The sequence below is a fragment of the Mytilus edulis genome, chromosome 6 (assembly GCF_963676685.1).
Source record: "Mytilus edulis chromosome 6, xbMytEdul2.2, whole genome shotgun sequence".
Taxonomy (NCBI): Eukaryota; Metazoa; Mollusca; class Bivalvia; order Mytilida; family Mytilidae; genus Mytilus; species Mytilus edulis.
Window position 1 is genome coordinate 29,157,179 of NC_092349.1, and position 18,757 is coordinate 29,175,935.

Genomic DNA, 18,757 nt, shown 5'->3' on the forward strand with positions numbered 1-18,757 from the left:
AAGAGCTTTCGGTGGCCATATGTTACCTTTCCACGTCAGTTTTAATCTAGCGGCGTACTACAGTACATGATATATAAGGCATGAAGATGTTATTGTTACAGATCAGCTAAATTATCTATAGTAAAGGATCCTACAAATTAATGTAAGATACAGTCACAGAAAATAATTATATTCATAAGTACGTCTGAGTCAGTGTATATATATATATATATATATATATATATATGCAGTGCAAGCGATTTAGTGTCACGATATCACAGTAGCATGGGTTCGAATCCCGGCGAGGGAAGAACCAAAAATTTGCTAAAGCATAAGTTATAAACCTTGAAATTTATTTATTTTTTTATTTTTTTTATCTTACTTCAAAGTTTATTATATATTTAAGAAAAATCTATGTTTATTAAGGCGAACATTTGTTTGAAAATGAATCAGATTTAAGAATATCTTAAACTAGGTTAAAAATTGGAAATTTATTTCAATTGAATTCAGTTTAAATTTATAGTGAATTCGATTTTTTTTCAGTGCAATACGTATAATTTATTTCAATTTGAAATATGATATGCATAAACTATGCATTTAATTTCATATTAAATGCATCATTTTAAGCAGTGAGATTACATTCAGTTCTTTTAATCAGACTCATCAATCATAAAAACACAGATGATTGATCTATGTTGTTTGATATGAAACAAAGAAAAACATTTTTTTCTTCGGGTTTAAAACACATTTGATTATATATAATGCAATATATCATAATCGGAATCATATCTTCAGTTGGTAATGAACTTAATTAACTTTCTTTTACAATAATACTACATCTACAGTCATCGAGTTTTCCCATTTCCACACTTTATCAGATAAGTAGTTGTTGTATATACATACGTTAATGAATGATAAATCCTTGTCTTAATTAAATGTGCAATTGGAATGCAAAATAAACCGAAACTAAGAAAACGAATCTTAATAGATTGACTGTCTTTGATTTCTATAAAATCAAAGTTATTTGGGTTGAAGTGTGTTTTGGTATTTCGAATGTCATCAAAGTGAGATGGTTAGCGCTATAAAACCAGGTTTAAACCACCATTTTCTACATTTGAAAATGTCTGTACCAAGTCAGGAATATGAAGTTCTTGTCCATTCGATTTTGATGTGTTTTGTTTTTGATTTTGCCATGTGATTATGGACTTTCCAAATTGATTTTCCTTTAAGTTCAGTATTTTTGTGATTTTACTTTTGATGACGTAAAGCTTTCTTGAATTTTGAAAATTTAGGTATTTTGAAGAGATGTATATAGAATTTATAAGCAACATTATTTTGAAATTGATTTTGATGAAAGATTCAACAATGTTTTACAAGTATGAAAGAAAAACGTCATCTCGTACCTTATTTTCACCGTTTGGATCTATATCTGCTCTTTCTAATAACAATTCAACTATGTCAAGATTTCCACCTCTAGCAGCTGAGTGTAAGAGAGTTTTATTAGACTAAAATAAAAAAAAGCTTGTACTGTTTATAGCATGATATGGAAGCTAACAAAAACAATTATATTACATGATAAAATTACAAAAATGTATTTGTCATCATTTCGGGAAGTCAATGAAATTCAATCTTTTTTGCTAATCGCAATTTCGTTAAAACTGTTTATATAAATTACTTGTGTGCATAGTACATTTCAATGGTGATGTGTAATCGTATCCAGTTTTCATTGACAACGGTTGCCTTTTTTCCCAGAAGCTCAGTTGTTTTGTGTGTTTATTTTCCCATCCTCTACCAACAAAAAACCTGATCACCTTGGTATGGTCATTATTGTACGTGGCGTCTTACTCAAAAAACAAATACACAACAATATCATTGTTAGTTGTTTCGCACTTGTAGTATAACAGTTGGTATTATAACGGGCAGATTTCAAGAAAGATGTTATAATAAAGGCAATCGACATAGGACAAGAAATAGTTCTAGTTGTCAAAATTATATAACTGAAACAGACAAGCTGCTTACATTTACGTCTTTTGTGACGGAGTTGAAAGTTGTTCCGTAAGCAATAATATCAAATTTACTTTTTTTAATATGTATCAGGATATGTGTAATTAAAATATCATTTTTCTTTCTTTTTATTGGATGTCTCAAACGATTTAGAAATTGTAATACCTAGCTAATTTATTCATATTTTTGGGGCTTTGTATATTTCAATAAAACATTTTCAGTTTTATTCTTATTTGGTTTGATGAAAGATTTTACAAAGTTTGATTGTCCTGTAAAGGACGTCATCACATACCCTATTTTCGTTATTCGGATCTTTATCTCCTCTTTCTAATAACAATTTAACAATGTTGATAAATCCACCTTTAGCAGCTGCGTGTAAGGGAGTATCACCATACTGAAATAGAAGGTTTACAATGTTCGTATTAATATACAGACGTTTGTAATACAAACTATGTCATACAAATGATTAAAGTACAAAAAAAACATAGGCTAACAATGCGAGAATGATGAATTTCAAAATAGTTTTTCTTAATCGCATTTTTTTCTGAGACTGTTAATAAACTGTGTATTCGAATCCCATTGATTATAATAGAAAGTAGTTTGTACTGTTTGTGTACTCAATTATCATCCCCAACACAAACTGAAAAAAGCTTTAAACTCCAACAAAACAAATACACTAACAACATCATGGTAAGTTGTCCTACACTCTTAGTATAACTGTTTGTATCATTACGGGCAGATTTCAGAAAAGAGGTATCAATGCAGGCAATCGAAATAAAAGAGTGTCGAAAGATACCAGAGGGATGGTCAAACTCATGGATCGGACATAAACTGACAAAGCCATGGCTTAAAAAGTAACAGACAAAGGACAAATGATAGAACACAATACACACATCTGGTGCTCATGTTGTTACAAACCCAGTCAATAGTCTAATTCGGTAGGTCATGTTCGTCAAATGGGGAATGGAATTGTATTTACGACGTAAGGAACATATACGATATGATCTGTGAAACGAGTATTCCATAATGGTCAACCAACTCGTGATAGCATCAGTAAAATTTACGAAGGGATGATTTCAACTTCAACTTTTTGAACTCTTGGTTTAGTAGCTTCCGTGTATGCAAGTACCATCTATCAAGGAAATCATGATAGGATATACAAGCCTGGGAATATAGTATCAATTGGGAGATACTGTATCTGTTGTATCCTTTTTGTCTTATTCGATGAGATAAATGTGTTCAACATAGTAACCAAATTTTGAATTATTTAGTGAGAGTATCTTTCTTCCTAAGAAGTTCCTGAATGAAGCCAGCCTCATTATAATAAAGAAAGAAGTAGGCAAGAAGAGGGTCACAATTGGTTCCCATTGGAATCCCAACAGTCTGTGGAAAAACACGTCCTCCAAACGTAACAAATATGTTGTCAAGTAAGAAATCAAGCATCTTGATAATCTTAGTTTCAGAATTTTGTTTTGTTAATTTGATTCAGAGTGATTCTTTACAAAAAGAGGGAAGAAAGATACCAGAGGGACGGTCAAACTCATATATCGAAAATAAACTGACAACGCCAAGGCTAAAATTGAAAAAAACAAACAGACAAAAATAGTACACATGACATAAAATATAAAACTAATGAATAACCAACACGGACCCCATCAAAAACTAGGGGTGATCTCAGGTACTCCGGAAGGTTTAGCAGATCCTACTCCACATGTGGCACCCGGCGTGTTGCTTATGAAATAACAAATCCGGGAAATAGTCTAATTCGGTAGGTCACATTCATGAAAGGATAGGGGATTGTAGTTACGACGTAAGGAACATATCCGATATAATTTGTGAAACGGTTATTCCATAACGGTCAACAAACGCGTGATGGCGTCCTAAATTTACGAAGAGATGATTTCAACTTCACCATCTGGAACTATTGATTTAACAGCTTCCTTGTGAGCAACAACCCTCTATTAAGAAAATCATGATAGGAAATACAAATGAGGACTTATCCATCCCTAAGACAAGATACTTGCATACTTTTTTAGAAAACAAAGCGAAGCCAACTCTTTCAATTTGTCTTTTAGTTTGAAATGGGGAATACTTGTGTAAAGTGTAGAAAAGTCAAATGTTTTTTTATCTATTGCAAGATAAACAAAAGTAGTCTTAGATTGTACGTACTCCAAAAGATCGTTTCAATTTTTCAGTATCCCCATCGGATTCACGCCACCTAATAATAATTTCGAAACCCGGATTTGATGGTAGATAAAGCAGAGGTTTCGTTTTTTTGCGAAATTTGGGTCTTCAAGATTGACGTAGCATGGGTATTGATAGACCCTTTCAGTTTCTTAATACTGATTTGTATCAACGACCTCACAGCCTTAAAAGAGGGACGAAAGATACCAAAGGGACAGTCAAACTCATAAATCTAAAACAAACTGACAACGCCATGGGTAAAAATGAAAAAGACAAACAGAAAAACAATAGTACACATGACACAACATAGAAAACTAAAGAATAAACAACACGAACCCCACCAAAAACTAGGGGTGATCTCAGGTGCTTAATCTATTCGGAAAGAATAATTACGTCTTCGTTTTTGTGTTTAGCCATTTTTCATGCAAAATCCGCGACTGAATCCATAAGTATGTTGAAGGTTTATTTCCAATTGATTTGATTTAGGCTCACGATATTAAGGACCTTTGGATAACACATTTTGCAGGGAAGTGTTATTGACAATATAATAATGGTGAGGTCAACGGTAATAACGTTGCTAGCCGGAATGTTTGTGAATTGCGAACTAGCACAGGTGCAATCAGGAGGTTTAGATTTGTTGTCAATATTAAAATATTGCAAAACGTTTTTGAAATTCGACATTTGGGTTGCTATTGGTTTGGTATAGGTATAAGAAATGATAGATACATGCTGATCTTTAAAATAAGGAGGTATTTTCGACAGAACTTATTTTTGATAACAGTTATTGCATAAGTTAACGCCATCGAGACCTTCGTTGTCAAATGAAAGTTTATGAATTGTATTTTAAATCAATCTGTGCATAAGGATTAAGTTGATAACTTCTGTACATAAGTTAATAACGTATGAACATAAATATTTAGTTAATAACTTCTGTACATAAGGACTAAGTTAATAACTTTTGTACACACAACATGCTCATGGTGATATGTATTCGAATCTTTTTTCAATTGATAAAGATTACTAGTTTTCCAGAAGGTCTGTTGTTCTGTCTATTTCCTCCGGGTTCATCCACCAACATTGTAAAACAAACTGACAATAGAAACTATTAATAACCGCAGATGTGTACAGTATTAATTAAACCAAATACGTAAGAATAGGAACAATATATCCGACAACCTATACCATTACCAGCCATTAACAAACAAATACAGACCTATGTCTGAATAAATTGTTCCATTGAGTATTGTAAATAGGCAGTATATATTTTACATACCAGTACAGATAATTGAGATCTTTCATGTCCATGAAATCATGCTCTATGATTGTTAGATACAATAATGAGGAACTCAAGGGTGAAATCAAAAAGGTGAAGTCCGTAAAAACTGACAAAACCAATGGAAAGACCTGACAGGAACTGACATATTCTTGACTTGGTATCGGCAATTTTTAAAGAAAATGTTGTCGTTAATGTGGTGTATAGGTTGTTCAACCTCCCATTTACATGACAATTATATATAGTTCCATTATATTGATAATATTGCTTGATCAATCAAAACATACATACGTACATACATTATATCAACTATTTGTTTTAGATCATGACAAACACACAGTCACAACTAGCAAAGAGATCAACACAAACAAGCGTCTGGAGATGATACTTAATAGAACTTCATAATCACACCTTAAAACAATACAGTTTGATTCAAGTAAACTATTGCTACGAGGCACACAAATCAAAGTCCGCTATACAAATGGCATGCGTCCGAGTCAAACCTTTAGATTCAGCACAATCGGGAAGCCACAAAATCTAAAACACGAAAGCTGTATCATCATATACATAGTCATGTCAGGAGTCATACGGCCATAAAGGAAATAATAGTAAGAATACAAATATACGGAAAACTGTAAAGGTAATGATATGATACAGTGTCAAAAACTGAAATCATTAACTGAAGACCATCATGTATTATTATAAACTGTATATTCAAGCTAGTCAATTTTGCCACGGTAGAATAAATAACCAATTGACAAGTACATGATATAGTTAATGAACTATTGAAATAACAAATCCACCAAGGCCCTCTTTCACCTTTGATTATAGTGTAAAACTTACATTTCACATTTTTGTTTATAAGATAAACATATGCATAAACTACTAACTAGAAAATAATAGAGTCCAACTATTGAGAAATATAGGATTTGCAAGTGTCTCTGTAATATAGACATGTTCTTTTATTGAAATAACTGTAATTGTCGCGAAAGAATATAATTAACATATGTACATTCCCGTGTCCTTCGTTCATTTATGTTAGAGATCAATATTTTAACATGCATTATGGAGTCAATGCGTATGATCTTTATTATTTACATGATTTAAATGCCATAGATGAATCTAGCAACTCATTCATTGAAAACGACTGTCTACTTTCTTCTACACAAAATACAACTTACGAAGATTTTTCATGTTAGTGTATGTTCACAAAGGTTGATATATATTCACTGATTCAGAGAACAAATCTTTGTCCCGTTACCTTTTTCACGAATGTAACGTACCGAATTAGATTGTTTACTGTCTTTGTAATAACATGAGCAACACGTCGGGTGCCAGATGTGGAGAAGTTTATTTATGTTAGAGATCAATATTTTCACATGCATTATGGAGTCAATGCGTATGATCTTTATTATTTACATGATTTAAATGCCATAGATGAATCTAGCAACTCATTCATTGAAAACGAATGTCTACTTTCTTCTACACAAAATACAAGTTACGAAGATTTTTCATGTTGGTGTATGTTCACAAAGGTTGATATATATTCACTGATTCAGAGAACAAATCTTTGTCCCGTTACCTTTTTCACGAATGTAACGTACCGAATTAGATTGTTTACTGTCTTTGTAATAACATGAGCAACACGTCGGGTGCCAGATGTGGAGAAGTTCTGCTTACACTTCTGGAACAGCCGGAGATTTTGGTGGTATTCGTGTTGCTGTTGTACCGCTTTTGTGTCTTTGTTTTGTTTACGCATCGTTGTCAATATAATGGAATTTTATGCTACTGTCGTACAAGTGAGAGTTTAAGTACTATAAAAGCATGTTTAGACCACCATTTTCTACATTTGAGTGTGCCTGTACCAAGTCAAGAATATGACAGTTGTTGATCATTCATGTCATGTGTTTTATTATTTGTTTTGCCATTTGAATAGGGTCTTTCAGTTTTTGAATTTTCCTCGGAGTTCAGTATTTGTGTTATTTTACTTTTTATCGATATGTTGCAATTAAACAACATGTTAAAATTGGTATATGAAATTGTCGACAACAATGAATAACGCTTAAAAACTTTTTGAATAAAATAGATAGTGGAAACGTGGATTGTGTCAAAAATACAAAAAAACAAAAAAAAAAAACAGAAAAGAGCCCAAGCAACCAACTGGTCTTATTCACAGCGATAAAATTCCTTACCTGGTGGTATGCTTTAGCTGGTTCTTAACAATAATGATAACTGGTTCAGCTAAAATGGACGTCACACTTATCCCAAAACAGATAAATGAACCAGATTTTAAAAAAGATTCATTCAAGATTAACAAAGACCAGAGAAACCTGATTTGGAACAGGCAGAAAAATGTCCGAGTTCGATGTTTTGATAGGTAACAGAGGAAACTTCCATATATAGAATGAAATACTGTAAATTCAGACATTTTTGCTATGTTTAAATTACTGCGAAAAATCTGACAGGGTTATAATCGCAATGATTTAAACTCGCATTTTTTTATATAAATTTTAATTATGAATTTTGTCAAAACCGCAAAAATCAAAATTGTATTTCAATCTAAAACGATAAAATTGCAATTATAAATACACGCGATAATTTCTGAATTTCCAGTATCAAAGAAAAAAATGTATTAAAAACGAATAGTGAAGAGAACAACTGAAGGTCTTACCACTACATAAAGCACACATATTTTGATCGAAAATGTTAACTTCCCGTTTAAAATGTCAATTCTGGTGTAAAAAAAATACAGCTAGATGCACGTTGTCTATTTTATGAAACAAATATGATTTCTACATACTTTTGATAAAAAATAAGGGAGAATGGTAGGTACTTCTGATTTTAGGTTTGGTAAAATTTAAACCTTACTTTACACTGATCTTAAAAATATAACGTTCTTGTAACTTAAAAATAGTGAAAAAAACAACAACTTCCTGGTTTCTAAAGGTTGCTTCCGGTTAATTTCTTTTTAAGTCAAAGACTGCTGACCCATGGTAAATAAACTTTATAGAAATAGGAAGATGTGGTATGAATGCCAATGAGACAACTCTCAACCCAAATAACAATTTATAAAAGTAAACGATTATAGGTGAAGGTACGGCCTTCAACACGTAGCCTTGACTCACACCGATCAGCAAGCTATAAAGGACCCCAAAATTAGTCAATTAGGAAAACCTATGAGTCTAATCTATATAGTTTTTTGGTAGGGTTCGTGTTGATTATTCTTTAGTTTTCTATGTTGTGTCATGTGTGCTGTTGTTTGTTTGTCTTTTTCATTTTTAGCCATGGCGTTGTCAGTTTGTTTTAGATTTATGAGTTTGACTGTTCCTTTGGTATCTTTTGTCCCTCTTCTTTATAATAATGAGAAACGAGAAACACGTATGAACTAAATCAACAAATGACAACTACTGTACATCAAATTCCTGACTTAGGACAGGTTTGACTTTATCATGTACCAATAATGATATACAACAAAGAATGAAATGTAGAACGTTGATTTTGATTTTAACCTTGACCTCAATTTCAAGGTCTTAAAGCAAGGATGTTAATCAAAAGACCTGAATTATATGCTGTGTATGATTTATCTGTTATAACAAATAAAGGCAACAGTAGTATACCGCTGTTCAAAATTCATTAATCGATAGAGAAAAAAAACACATCCAGGTTACAAACTAAAACTGAGGGAAATGTATCAAATATAAGAGATCTACGTCACAACAGAGACTCAACACCGAAATGTAAAACACTCAGAAACGAACTATAGTTTAACAATGGCCATTTTCCTGACTTGCTACAGGGCATTTTATGAAAAAAATGTTGGTTGAACCTGTTTTTCGGACATGCCAAACCTCCCGCTTTAAAGGCAGTGTTAATTATAACATTAAAATGACAACTTTACACGACAGGGCTACAATAAATAAATGGGAGAAAATATAGGACAGGGAAACAAACGAATAATAGCCATCAAAAGGTAACAGGTTAAAAAATATGTTTATACGCGAGACGTGCTACGTCCCCACAAAACTATGCTCAGATGAAAAAAGTTTGAAAGCCATAACAACTACAAAGCTAAATATCGCCGAGGATCAAGAGTTTCAAAAAGTTGTGAGGGCAGGGTTATCCGACCGGGAAAACAAAACATCAGTATTATCAAGAATTATACATAGTTTTACAAACAGCAAATTTTGTAAAATGACTATATAATAGATATTCATGATAAAACTGAAGTGTTGACTAGCTAAAGACTAAAAACGAATACATGACAATCACAGCCGTGTTAGCCATAGTCATTGCAACGCCCAAAGTGACATGACGTCATATATAAATTTCTAAAACGTGTTCCGAAAATCAAGAAATAATTTGAAATGCAAAATTAGATCTGTATGACTTATCTTACTTATATCAATAACAGTGAAAATTATAATAATAATTAATATTTAATTGTAGTAAGTAGTTATACGAATTTGCACTCAGCAAAACAGTCACATTCGGTGATAAGTCACGTTCGGTAATAAAAAGATCAGACGACGTAATGACAAACCACAATCTAACACGCGGTAAAAATGTCCATAGTTAGATTGGACAAAGATACATCGTATGGATCAACCAATTCGTGATGGTGGCCGTGCAATTTATGGAGTGTCATTTTTAATCTGTCCTCCTCATAATTTTGTTGGTGCAGTTTCTGCGTTATGAGCACGCTCCTGTATATGCAGTCCGTATAGTGTGAACATGCACGAGCATAACGTATCAATTGAGATATGTTAACACCATACGAAGGGGCAGAGGGTATGTTACTGCTGATCAATGGTAAATTGATAATTGGGAAGTTGAAATCGTCCCGTTTATCATAGATTTTCGTGTGAAGTCATCCATCGTCCAATGTGTTAATATTGAGGAAAATATCAAGGTATGAAGCAGTCCTTCTAGTATCAGTAGTATCCCTAATTCCATTTTCACTGGGATATATGAAATGCAAGTACTGGCTGAAATATTGGTTATTCAATGATAGGACATCATCAACATATAGGAAAGTGAAATTAAAGAATTTAGCAAGGTGCTTTTTCTGTTTGTCTTTTAGAAGTGTTTGAATGAATTCTGCTTCATACGAGTACAAAATCAAATCGGCTAGTAGGGGAGCACAATTAGTACCCATTGGAATAACGATTGTCTGTTGAAATATGAATCCTCCAAACTCAACAAATATGCTGTCGATCAAATAGTCCAGTATTTTGATAATATCATCTTCAATATATTTTCTGGTTGATTCATTGTGGTTCTTTAAGAATATAAATTATTATAACCCAAAAACAAGAAATTTGTATCTACGATTCCATTTTTATAGAAATAGCTTTGTTTAATGAGATGATGGAGTTGATCTTTTAACTGCGTATGGGGAAAAGTAGTATAAAGCGTAGAAAAATCAAAAGTCTTTATGTTGTTGCAAAATTCCAAAGCTTGTGATGGAAGATTAAGCAGCAACACTCAGCAAAAAAAGGTGGAGACAACTCCAATTAAATGTCAACGTAACCTTTGTATATATCTAACGATACGTCCAAACATACAATTAAGAAAACATAATTTGTCGCTATCTTGTATGGTATCTTATGATAAGTGATGATAAGCCAAAATAGATAAAAAAAAAAAACAAAAAAAAAAAAAAAAACCAAAAAAAAACACTTGACATTGACCCCCTTCTTCGAACTTATTTTCATTTTGGTGAAACAAGGACCTGAAATTAAAGACCCTATCACCCATGGTTCACGGGTTACAAATGCTATCCCTTATTTCGGCAAAATGCGTTGGATCGATAAAAAAAGCAATTTGGTAAAGTAAATTTGTCGTAATCTTTTACGGTTACAAATGAGTAGTCTGCACAAAAACAATCAGTGTTCAGAGAAATAAGTCTCACAAAGTAAAGTGTTCGGTTAAACAGTGTAATTTTTAAAAGCTTATAAACTGGTCGATATCATAGCAAATACTTAAATGATCAATTTTGAAACAATACTGCTGAAGAACAAAATATCGATAAAAAATAATTATAATTAAAAACTATTTGTTCAGAAAACAATTGCCAGTCTTTCCAACCCACTGTACATATTTTGGTAGGACAATATTCACTTCAAGTTTAAAATGTCAATTATGCTGCCAGATGGTAGTTAAATGTACAATGATTCCAAAAATTTATAGATGTTATATACTTTTGCTAAAATAAGGGAGATGAGTAGGCACTTCTGATTCCTAAAATTTTCACTACTGGTTTACGGTCACAAAGCAACGACCTTAAACTTAAAGACCTTTACTATATGTGTTACTAGAAATATCAACATCAAACATTTGGAACATAAGAGGGATCAAACTACCATGGATTTTCAATGTACCCTTTCAACTAAAATTGACATTATCATATTTTGAATGAACCAAAAAACCAAAATCAGAAGACCCCAGGACTCTATCACTTGTTGATTACCAGTTACAAATGCATGTTCCTCATACAAAATACAGAAGGGAAATAACTTCATATATTGAGTCTGTTTTTTGCTTTGAACCAATGAGAACAACATCTTGAAGATATAACGAGCAATAAGAAATAATAATTTTTCTCTGTTTCTTTTACGATTTCAAAAAAGTAGTAATAACAAGTAAAACCGTGTTCGGGAAGATAACTCGTATAAAGAAAACTTTTTGATCATTCAGAGAGAAAAAAAAAACACCAATAACTGTTCGATGTCATATGTAAAATATCTAATCGACATATTTCGAAACAAAAAAAAACTCTGCAGCAAACAAATATGGAGGAAGAAGAAAAATAACAATGAGAACAAATCTCAACGAAAAGGGACTTTTATCCAATTGAAAACAATTGTTAAGAGAACAATTGAATGTGTTTACACCCCAAAAAATATCTAGACTAGAAACTAAACAATCAACAAAATATGTGGTACTTTAGATGATGAATAACGTCAGTACCTGGTTTGTTTTTTACCTTATGATTATCACGTATCATTTGAACAGTTGATACGGAATATCTATCAATAAGGTTTGGTACCTGCCGATGGATTTTTTTTTACAAAAAGAAACGCGAAGTTCTTTGCCATAACCCTAGTTTATCAACTTTCTGTTAAGGCACTTCTAAAATTAATACAAGTCTGTGGGTATAAAACTAAAATTCAAATTATATTGAGCATAAAACTTTAGCAATATTTTTTATTTTCTTTTAAACTTTGTACGTATAATCGATGTTTTACGTTGTTTACCAGTTCTTTGAAAACGATATTTGAAATTTTTTTGTTTTAAAAATATTGCATAGGGCGTCAACCAGTCCTTCCCAAAAATGACCGCCAAAGATCTACTGGGATGGTTGATGCCGAAATCAGTGTTGCCGACGTCGCAGGTCATTAAATTTGAATAGTTCAACAGTTTGGAGGGTAATACATAGATACAGACAAATTCGAACTGCAAAGGATTGACAAAGTTGATACCAAGACCTCAATCCGATCAAACATGTATGGGATCTGTTGAACCGACACATCCATAAAAATCCCGGTGATTTTCACACACAATTAAAAAGAATTTGAAAATGCACTGATTAGGAAATGAAATGCGATTCCAAAATGGCAAAATCTAAAGATACTAAATGGAATGCGAAATCAATAACAATCGTCATCGATGCACATAAAGCATGAACGAGATATTGATTTTGAATAATACTGTCCTATTTCCACACTGTGACGCTACATTCCTAGTGAATGTGCGTGATAAACATTGATGTTGCTTCTGACTTTTCATACTTCCATTTTGTTATTTTTATAATCATATGTTGTTCAGTTTTTGAAATAAACTAAAATTCATTTTGGGCTCACTAATATCATAAAATCTAATCTAATCAGGTTTACAAAAGCATTGGATTATTAAGTTAAATAAGGACAACTAGGTAATATAAATGGCATTTTGAAAATATAAAACAATAAATCACCTATGTCATTGTTTTGTTAGAATAATATATGTGATAGTCGAAGAAACAATAAAAATTCAGGTTAGACATTCGATAAATAAAACACACAAAATATATATATTATTGGTGAACAAGTTAAAACTTTTTTATTTGAAAATGAATTTAGCAAAATTCCTTTGTTTTATTCAAACTGGGACAATAAAAACACAAAATTAATCTATGAAGCTTTAAATGATACAAAGAAAAACGACATTTGTTTCCATCGTGTTAGAAAACCGTTGATTATTCATCAGGGAATGTATTACGATCGGAATCATATATTAAGTTGATAGTGCATTTAATTAAAACCATTGTTTTTAAAAATTCTACATCTTGTCGACGATCCGCAAAGATTCCCATCTTCAGACTTTATTAAAAAAAAAGTAGTAGCTGTATATACATGCGTTTATTAATGATAAAGCCTTGTTTTAATGTGTCTGTGCATTTGGAATAACAAATAAACTTAAACTAAGACAACGATTCTTAAATGATTATTTATCTTTGATTCCTATAAAATCTCAATGATTTGGGTATACGTATGTTTTGGCATTTCGAATATTCTAGATACATAACGTTTTTTCACTCTTAAGATTAGAGTACTTCGCTGAGATGAGTATTGCAACATTATGTTAACATTGATTTTGATAAAAGATTCAACAAAAAATCACAATGTGTACAAAACGTCATCACGTACCTTAGTTTCTTTATTTGGATCTATATCTGCCCTTTCTAATAACAATTGTACTATGTCGAGATGTCCATACCTAGCAGCTGAATGTAAGGGAGTATCACCATTATACTAAAATGAAAAGATTGCAAGGTACATGGCATCATATAAAAGTTAACAAAAACCATCCATACAAATAAGTACAGTACAAAAAAGTTACATTTGAATACATATCAATGAATTTCAAACTGATTTTTGTGAATCGTAATTTTGTGAAAACTGTAAATGAGGTTTATGTTAATTATCTGTTTAAATGAAACATGTTCATAGTGATCTGTATTCAAATCGAAATATCAGTGACAAAGGTTGTCTTTTTTCCAGAAATTCAATCGTTCTGTGTGTTTTCCCCAATCCCCCACAAACAAAAACCTGAGTGCCTTGGTACATGTATGGCCATTATTGTTCATGGCGTCAAACACAACAAACAAATACACAACAATATCATTGTAAGTTGTATCACACTTGTAGAATAACAGTTGGTATCATTACGGACAGATTGGAAGAAAGAGGTTACAATAAAGGCAATCAAAATAGGACAAGAAATAGTTAAAGTTGTCAAAATTATATAACAGAAACAGACAAGCTGCTTACATTTACGTCATTTGTGACGTAGTTGAAAGTTGTTTGGTAAGCAATCATATCACATATACTTTCTTTCATATGTATCAGGATATGTGTAATTTAGATATCGTTTTTTTTTCTTTTTATTGGAAGTCTAAAATCATTTAGCAATTGTACTACTTGACTAATGTATTCATATCTTATGGGAGTTTGTATATTTCAATAAAACATTATTAGTTTTATTCTTATTTTGGTTTAATGGACGATTTTACAAAGTTGGACTATCCTATAAAGAACGTCATCAATTACCTCATTTTCTTTATTCGGATCTATATTTCTTCTTTCTAATAACAATTTAACTACGTTGATGAATCCACCTTTAACAGCTGCGTGTAAGGGAGTTTCACCATACTTAAAATAAAAAGTTAACAATGTTCATATTATCATACAGACTTATAAAACAAACCCTGTCATACAAATGATTAAAGTACAAAACAAAACATTGGCCATCAATTTGAGATCGGTGAATTTCAAAATAGTTTTTCTTAATCGCATTTTTTGCTGAGACTGTTAATAAACTGTGTATTCGAATCCCATTGAATATAACAGAAAATAGTTTGTTCTGTTTGTGTACTCCATGCAACCAGCAATATAATGGTAAGTTGTATAACACTCATAGTATAACAGTTGGTTGCATTACGGACAGATTTCAAGAAATAGGTCGGAGTCAAGGCAATCGAAATAAGATATAGTTAAATTTGTTAAAATGTTGCTGCAAAAGCAACCAAACTGCTAACATCCACGACATGTGTAACGTAGTTGAAAGTTGTAGCACTGGCTATCATATCACATCTTATATTAATAAAGATAAGACTTGGTATTTACTTTAACATCACTTTCTTGTTTAACTCAATTATATTTAAAACTGTATGTACAGTAAGAAAAAAAAAGGAAAGCGATACCGTCTAAATGTAAATGTTCCGAAACGAATTTCAGAATTTACCTTCATCAAGAACTCTTCAAGCCGAATATTTGAAAGGCAAATATTGAACTTGTATTTCCCTGTAACATTTGGACTATTGTCATTTCTATTTTTTTTCTATTTTCGACAGCTATGTGTATGTTTAAAAGTACATAACATGAATAGAAATGTTAACATGTTAAAAGCTTATACATACATCTGTTTGAAGTACGAACCTTAATGATATACTTTGTACTGTTGTTATTTTACTTTTCTAAGTTAAAGTTCATCACATATACATGATTAAACTCTGATAATATCAACTTCGATATGAAGGTTACATGTTTACTTTCATTTATATTTACATAATCCGGAAACCAAAAGAGTCTGCTGTAGATACAATAAGACGAGGTGATCAACTTCACTGGTTTACAATGACATATGTTCTTGACTTGGTATATGCAATTTTTAAAGAAAATGTTGGCGTTTATGTGGTGTATAGCTCGCTCAATCCCCACATTATATGACAATTATATATAGTTCAATTATATTGATAATGTTGCTTGATCAATCAAAACAATCAAAATTGTTTGACGTGACATTAATTGGGATCCAGCTGCATATATAGTATACCTACATTATATCAACCTTTTTTTTAAATCATGACAAACTAACATTTAAAACTAGCAAAGACGTCAACATACAACGAGCGTCTGTACATGATAGTTAATAGTAAATCATAATAAAACATAAAACAACGCGACATACAGTTTGATTAAAATAAAATAGAAATACGAAGAACAAAAATCAAGTTTCGCTATGCAATTGTCATGTGTCGAGTCACCCCTCTAGATTTAGTATATTCAGGAAAACCACAACATATGCAACACGAAATCCGTATCAACATATTCATAGTCACGTCAAGAGTCACTTGAGCATAAGGGACATAATAGTAAGAATACAAATAAACGGAAAACTGCAAAAGTAATTACATGATACACAACGTCAACCCTAAAAACAACACCTCAAGTCCATCCTGTATTGTTTGTGATACGTGGTACGTTTTGAGGAACTTTTTGAGAGAATGGCTTATTAGTGTTTTGCTAAGACACCAATAACGTTTGTTTTCCATTCGTTTGATGTGTTTTATCATTTGATTTTGACATTTGGTTAGGGACTTTTCGTCTTGCATTTTCCGCGGAGTTCAGTATTTTTGTGATTTTACTTTTTCACAAAGTCTGAATTGTATACGGGATACGTGGGTTAATTTGATATACTTGTTGCAATAGTCAAAATCCAAATCACACCTAGAGATAGCTTTCTCCTGCATGTATTTACTTTATATCGAGTGTTCAATATTTTTTGTATGGTTAAAAAAGAAGATGTGGTATGAAGAAGTGGTGTCTACATTTTAACCCTTAAAGTTCTAAAATAACTTCAGAGGCATTGACAGTCTTTACATATAAGTAAAGGCATATTTAGCAAACTTGTATTGAACTTTGAAAATGTTAATTAATTAATATATGCTGTTTTATAGGTGTAATACCACCAAATCATGGTACGTCATATCCGGTTGTATACGAAAGTAGGCATCAACAAAGATTCCCTTGAATTTGACAGTTGTAGAAAATTAACCCTGCATTTTAATGCACTTTCATTTTTCTGAGTCATAAACATGTATGTTGGGTGTCTAAAAGCATCATTCTTTTCTTTTGTGATGGTCTTATAAAATATTTTGGAACATTAAGGTTACATAGTTACCAAAGCAAGTAACCAGTAAATACCAGTGTAAAAATTGGGTATTTTGTTGAAACTGTTAATCAAGATTAAGGTAATAACGTGTCTACATAGAACACGTTCATTGTGATCTGTATTCAAATTCCGTTTACCAATATTGACATAAGTTGCCTGTTTTCCAGAAGTTCTGTTGTTCTGTGTGTTTATTTCAGCTTCACCCACCAACAAAACCTTAGTAACCTTGGTATAGTCATTATTGTTCGTGGCCTCAAACGGAACCAACAACTACACAGCCATATTATGGTAAATTGTATCAAAACAACATTAACGGTACCAATTTTTCTGCACCAGATGCGCAATTCGACAATACTTGTCTCTTCAGTGATGCTCGTGGCCAAAATATGTAAAACCCAAAGCATATATAAAAGATGAAGAGGTATAATCCAAAAGTTCCAAAAAGTATATCCAAATCCGTGAAAGGAATCAGAGCTTTGCATGAGGGAGATACATTCATTAGTTTATATTTTTTTTTTAATATTTTGTAACAGCAAAATCAATAACACAAGAAATCCGTATTTTCATGCCAGTACCGGAGTACTGGCTGCTGGCCTGGTGATACCCACGGAGACTAACAGTCCACCAGCAGATGCATCGACCGAGTGGTAGTAATACCATTAACGGTACCAATTTATCTGCTCCTGATGCGCATTTTGACAATACATGTCTCTTCAGTGATGCTTGTGGTCGAAATATGTAAAATCCAAAGCTTATAAAAAAGATGAAGAGCTATAATCCAAAAGTTCCAATAAGTATAGCCAAATCCGTGAAAGGAATCAGAGCTTTGAATGAGAGAGATACATTCATTAATTTATAATAATTTTTAATATTTTGTAACAGCAAATTTAATAAAACAAAAAATCCGTATTTTCATGCCAGTACCGGAGTACTGGCTACTGGCCTGGTGATACCCACGGAGACTAACAGTCCACCAGGAGAGGCACCAATTTGTCTGCACCAGATGCGCATTTCGACAATACATGTCTCTTCAGTGATGCTCGTTGCCAAAATATGTAAAACCCAAAGCTTATAAAAAAGACGAAGAGTTATAATCCAAAAGTTCCAAAAAGTATGGCCAAATCCGTGAAAGGAATCAGAGCTTTGCACGAGGGAGATACATTCCTTAATTTATAATATTTTTTTTTATATTTTGTAACAGCAAATTGATTAACACAAAAAATCCGTATTTTCATGCCAGTACCGGAGTACTAGCTACTGGGTGGTGATACCCTCGAGGACTAACAGTCCACAAGCAGAGGCATCGATGCAGTAGTACTAATA

General features: G+C 32.1%; 1 protein-coding gene across 1 annotated transcript in view; it reads right to left on the reverse strand.

The window, feature by feature from the left end:
* The window catches only part of LOC139526330 (putative ankyrin repeat protein RF_0381), an 86,489-nt gene extending 68,044 nt beyond the window's left edge, over positions 1-18,445 (reverse strand). Inside the window, exons 1-5 of the mRNA XM_071321463.1 lie at positions 18,359-18,445; positions 15,031-15,132; positions 14,128-14,232; positions 2,276-2,377; positions 1,383-1,484 (exon numbers count right to left, since the gene is read on the reverse strand). Of these exons, the coding sequence (XP_071177564.1) occupies positions 1,383-1,484; positions 2,276-2,377; positions 14,128-14,232; positions 15,031-15,132; positions 18,359-18,445 (498 nt within the window). The remainder of the gene's footprint in view (positions 1-1,382; positions 1,485-2,275; positions 2,378-14,127; positions 14,233-15,030; positions 15,133-18,358) is intronic.
* Between the last annotated feature and the right edge of the window lie 312 nt (positions 18,446-18,757).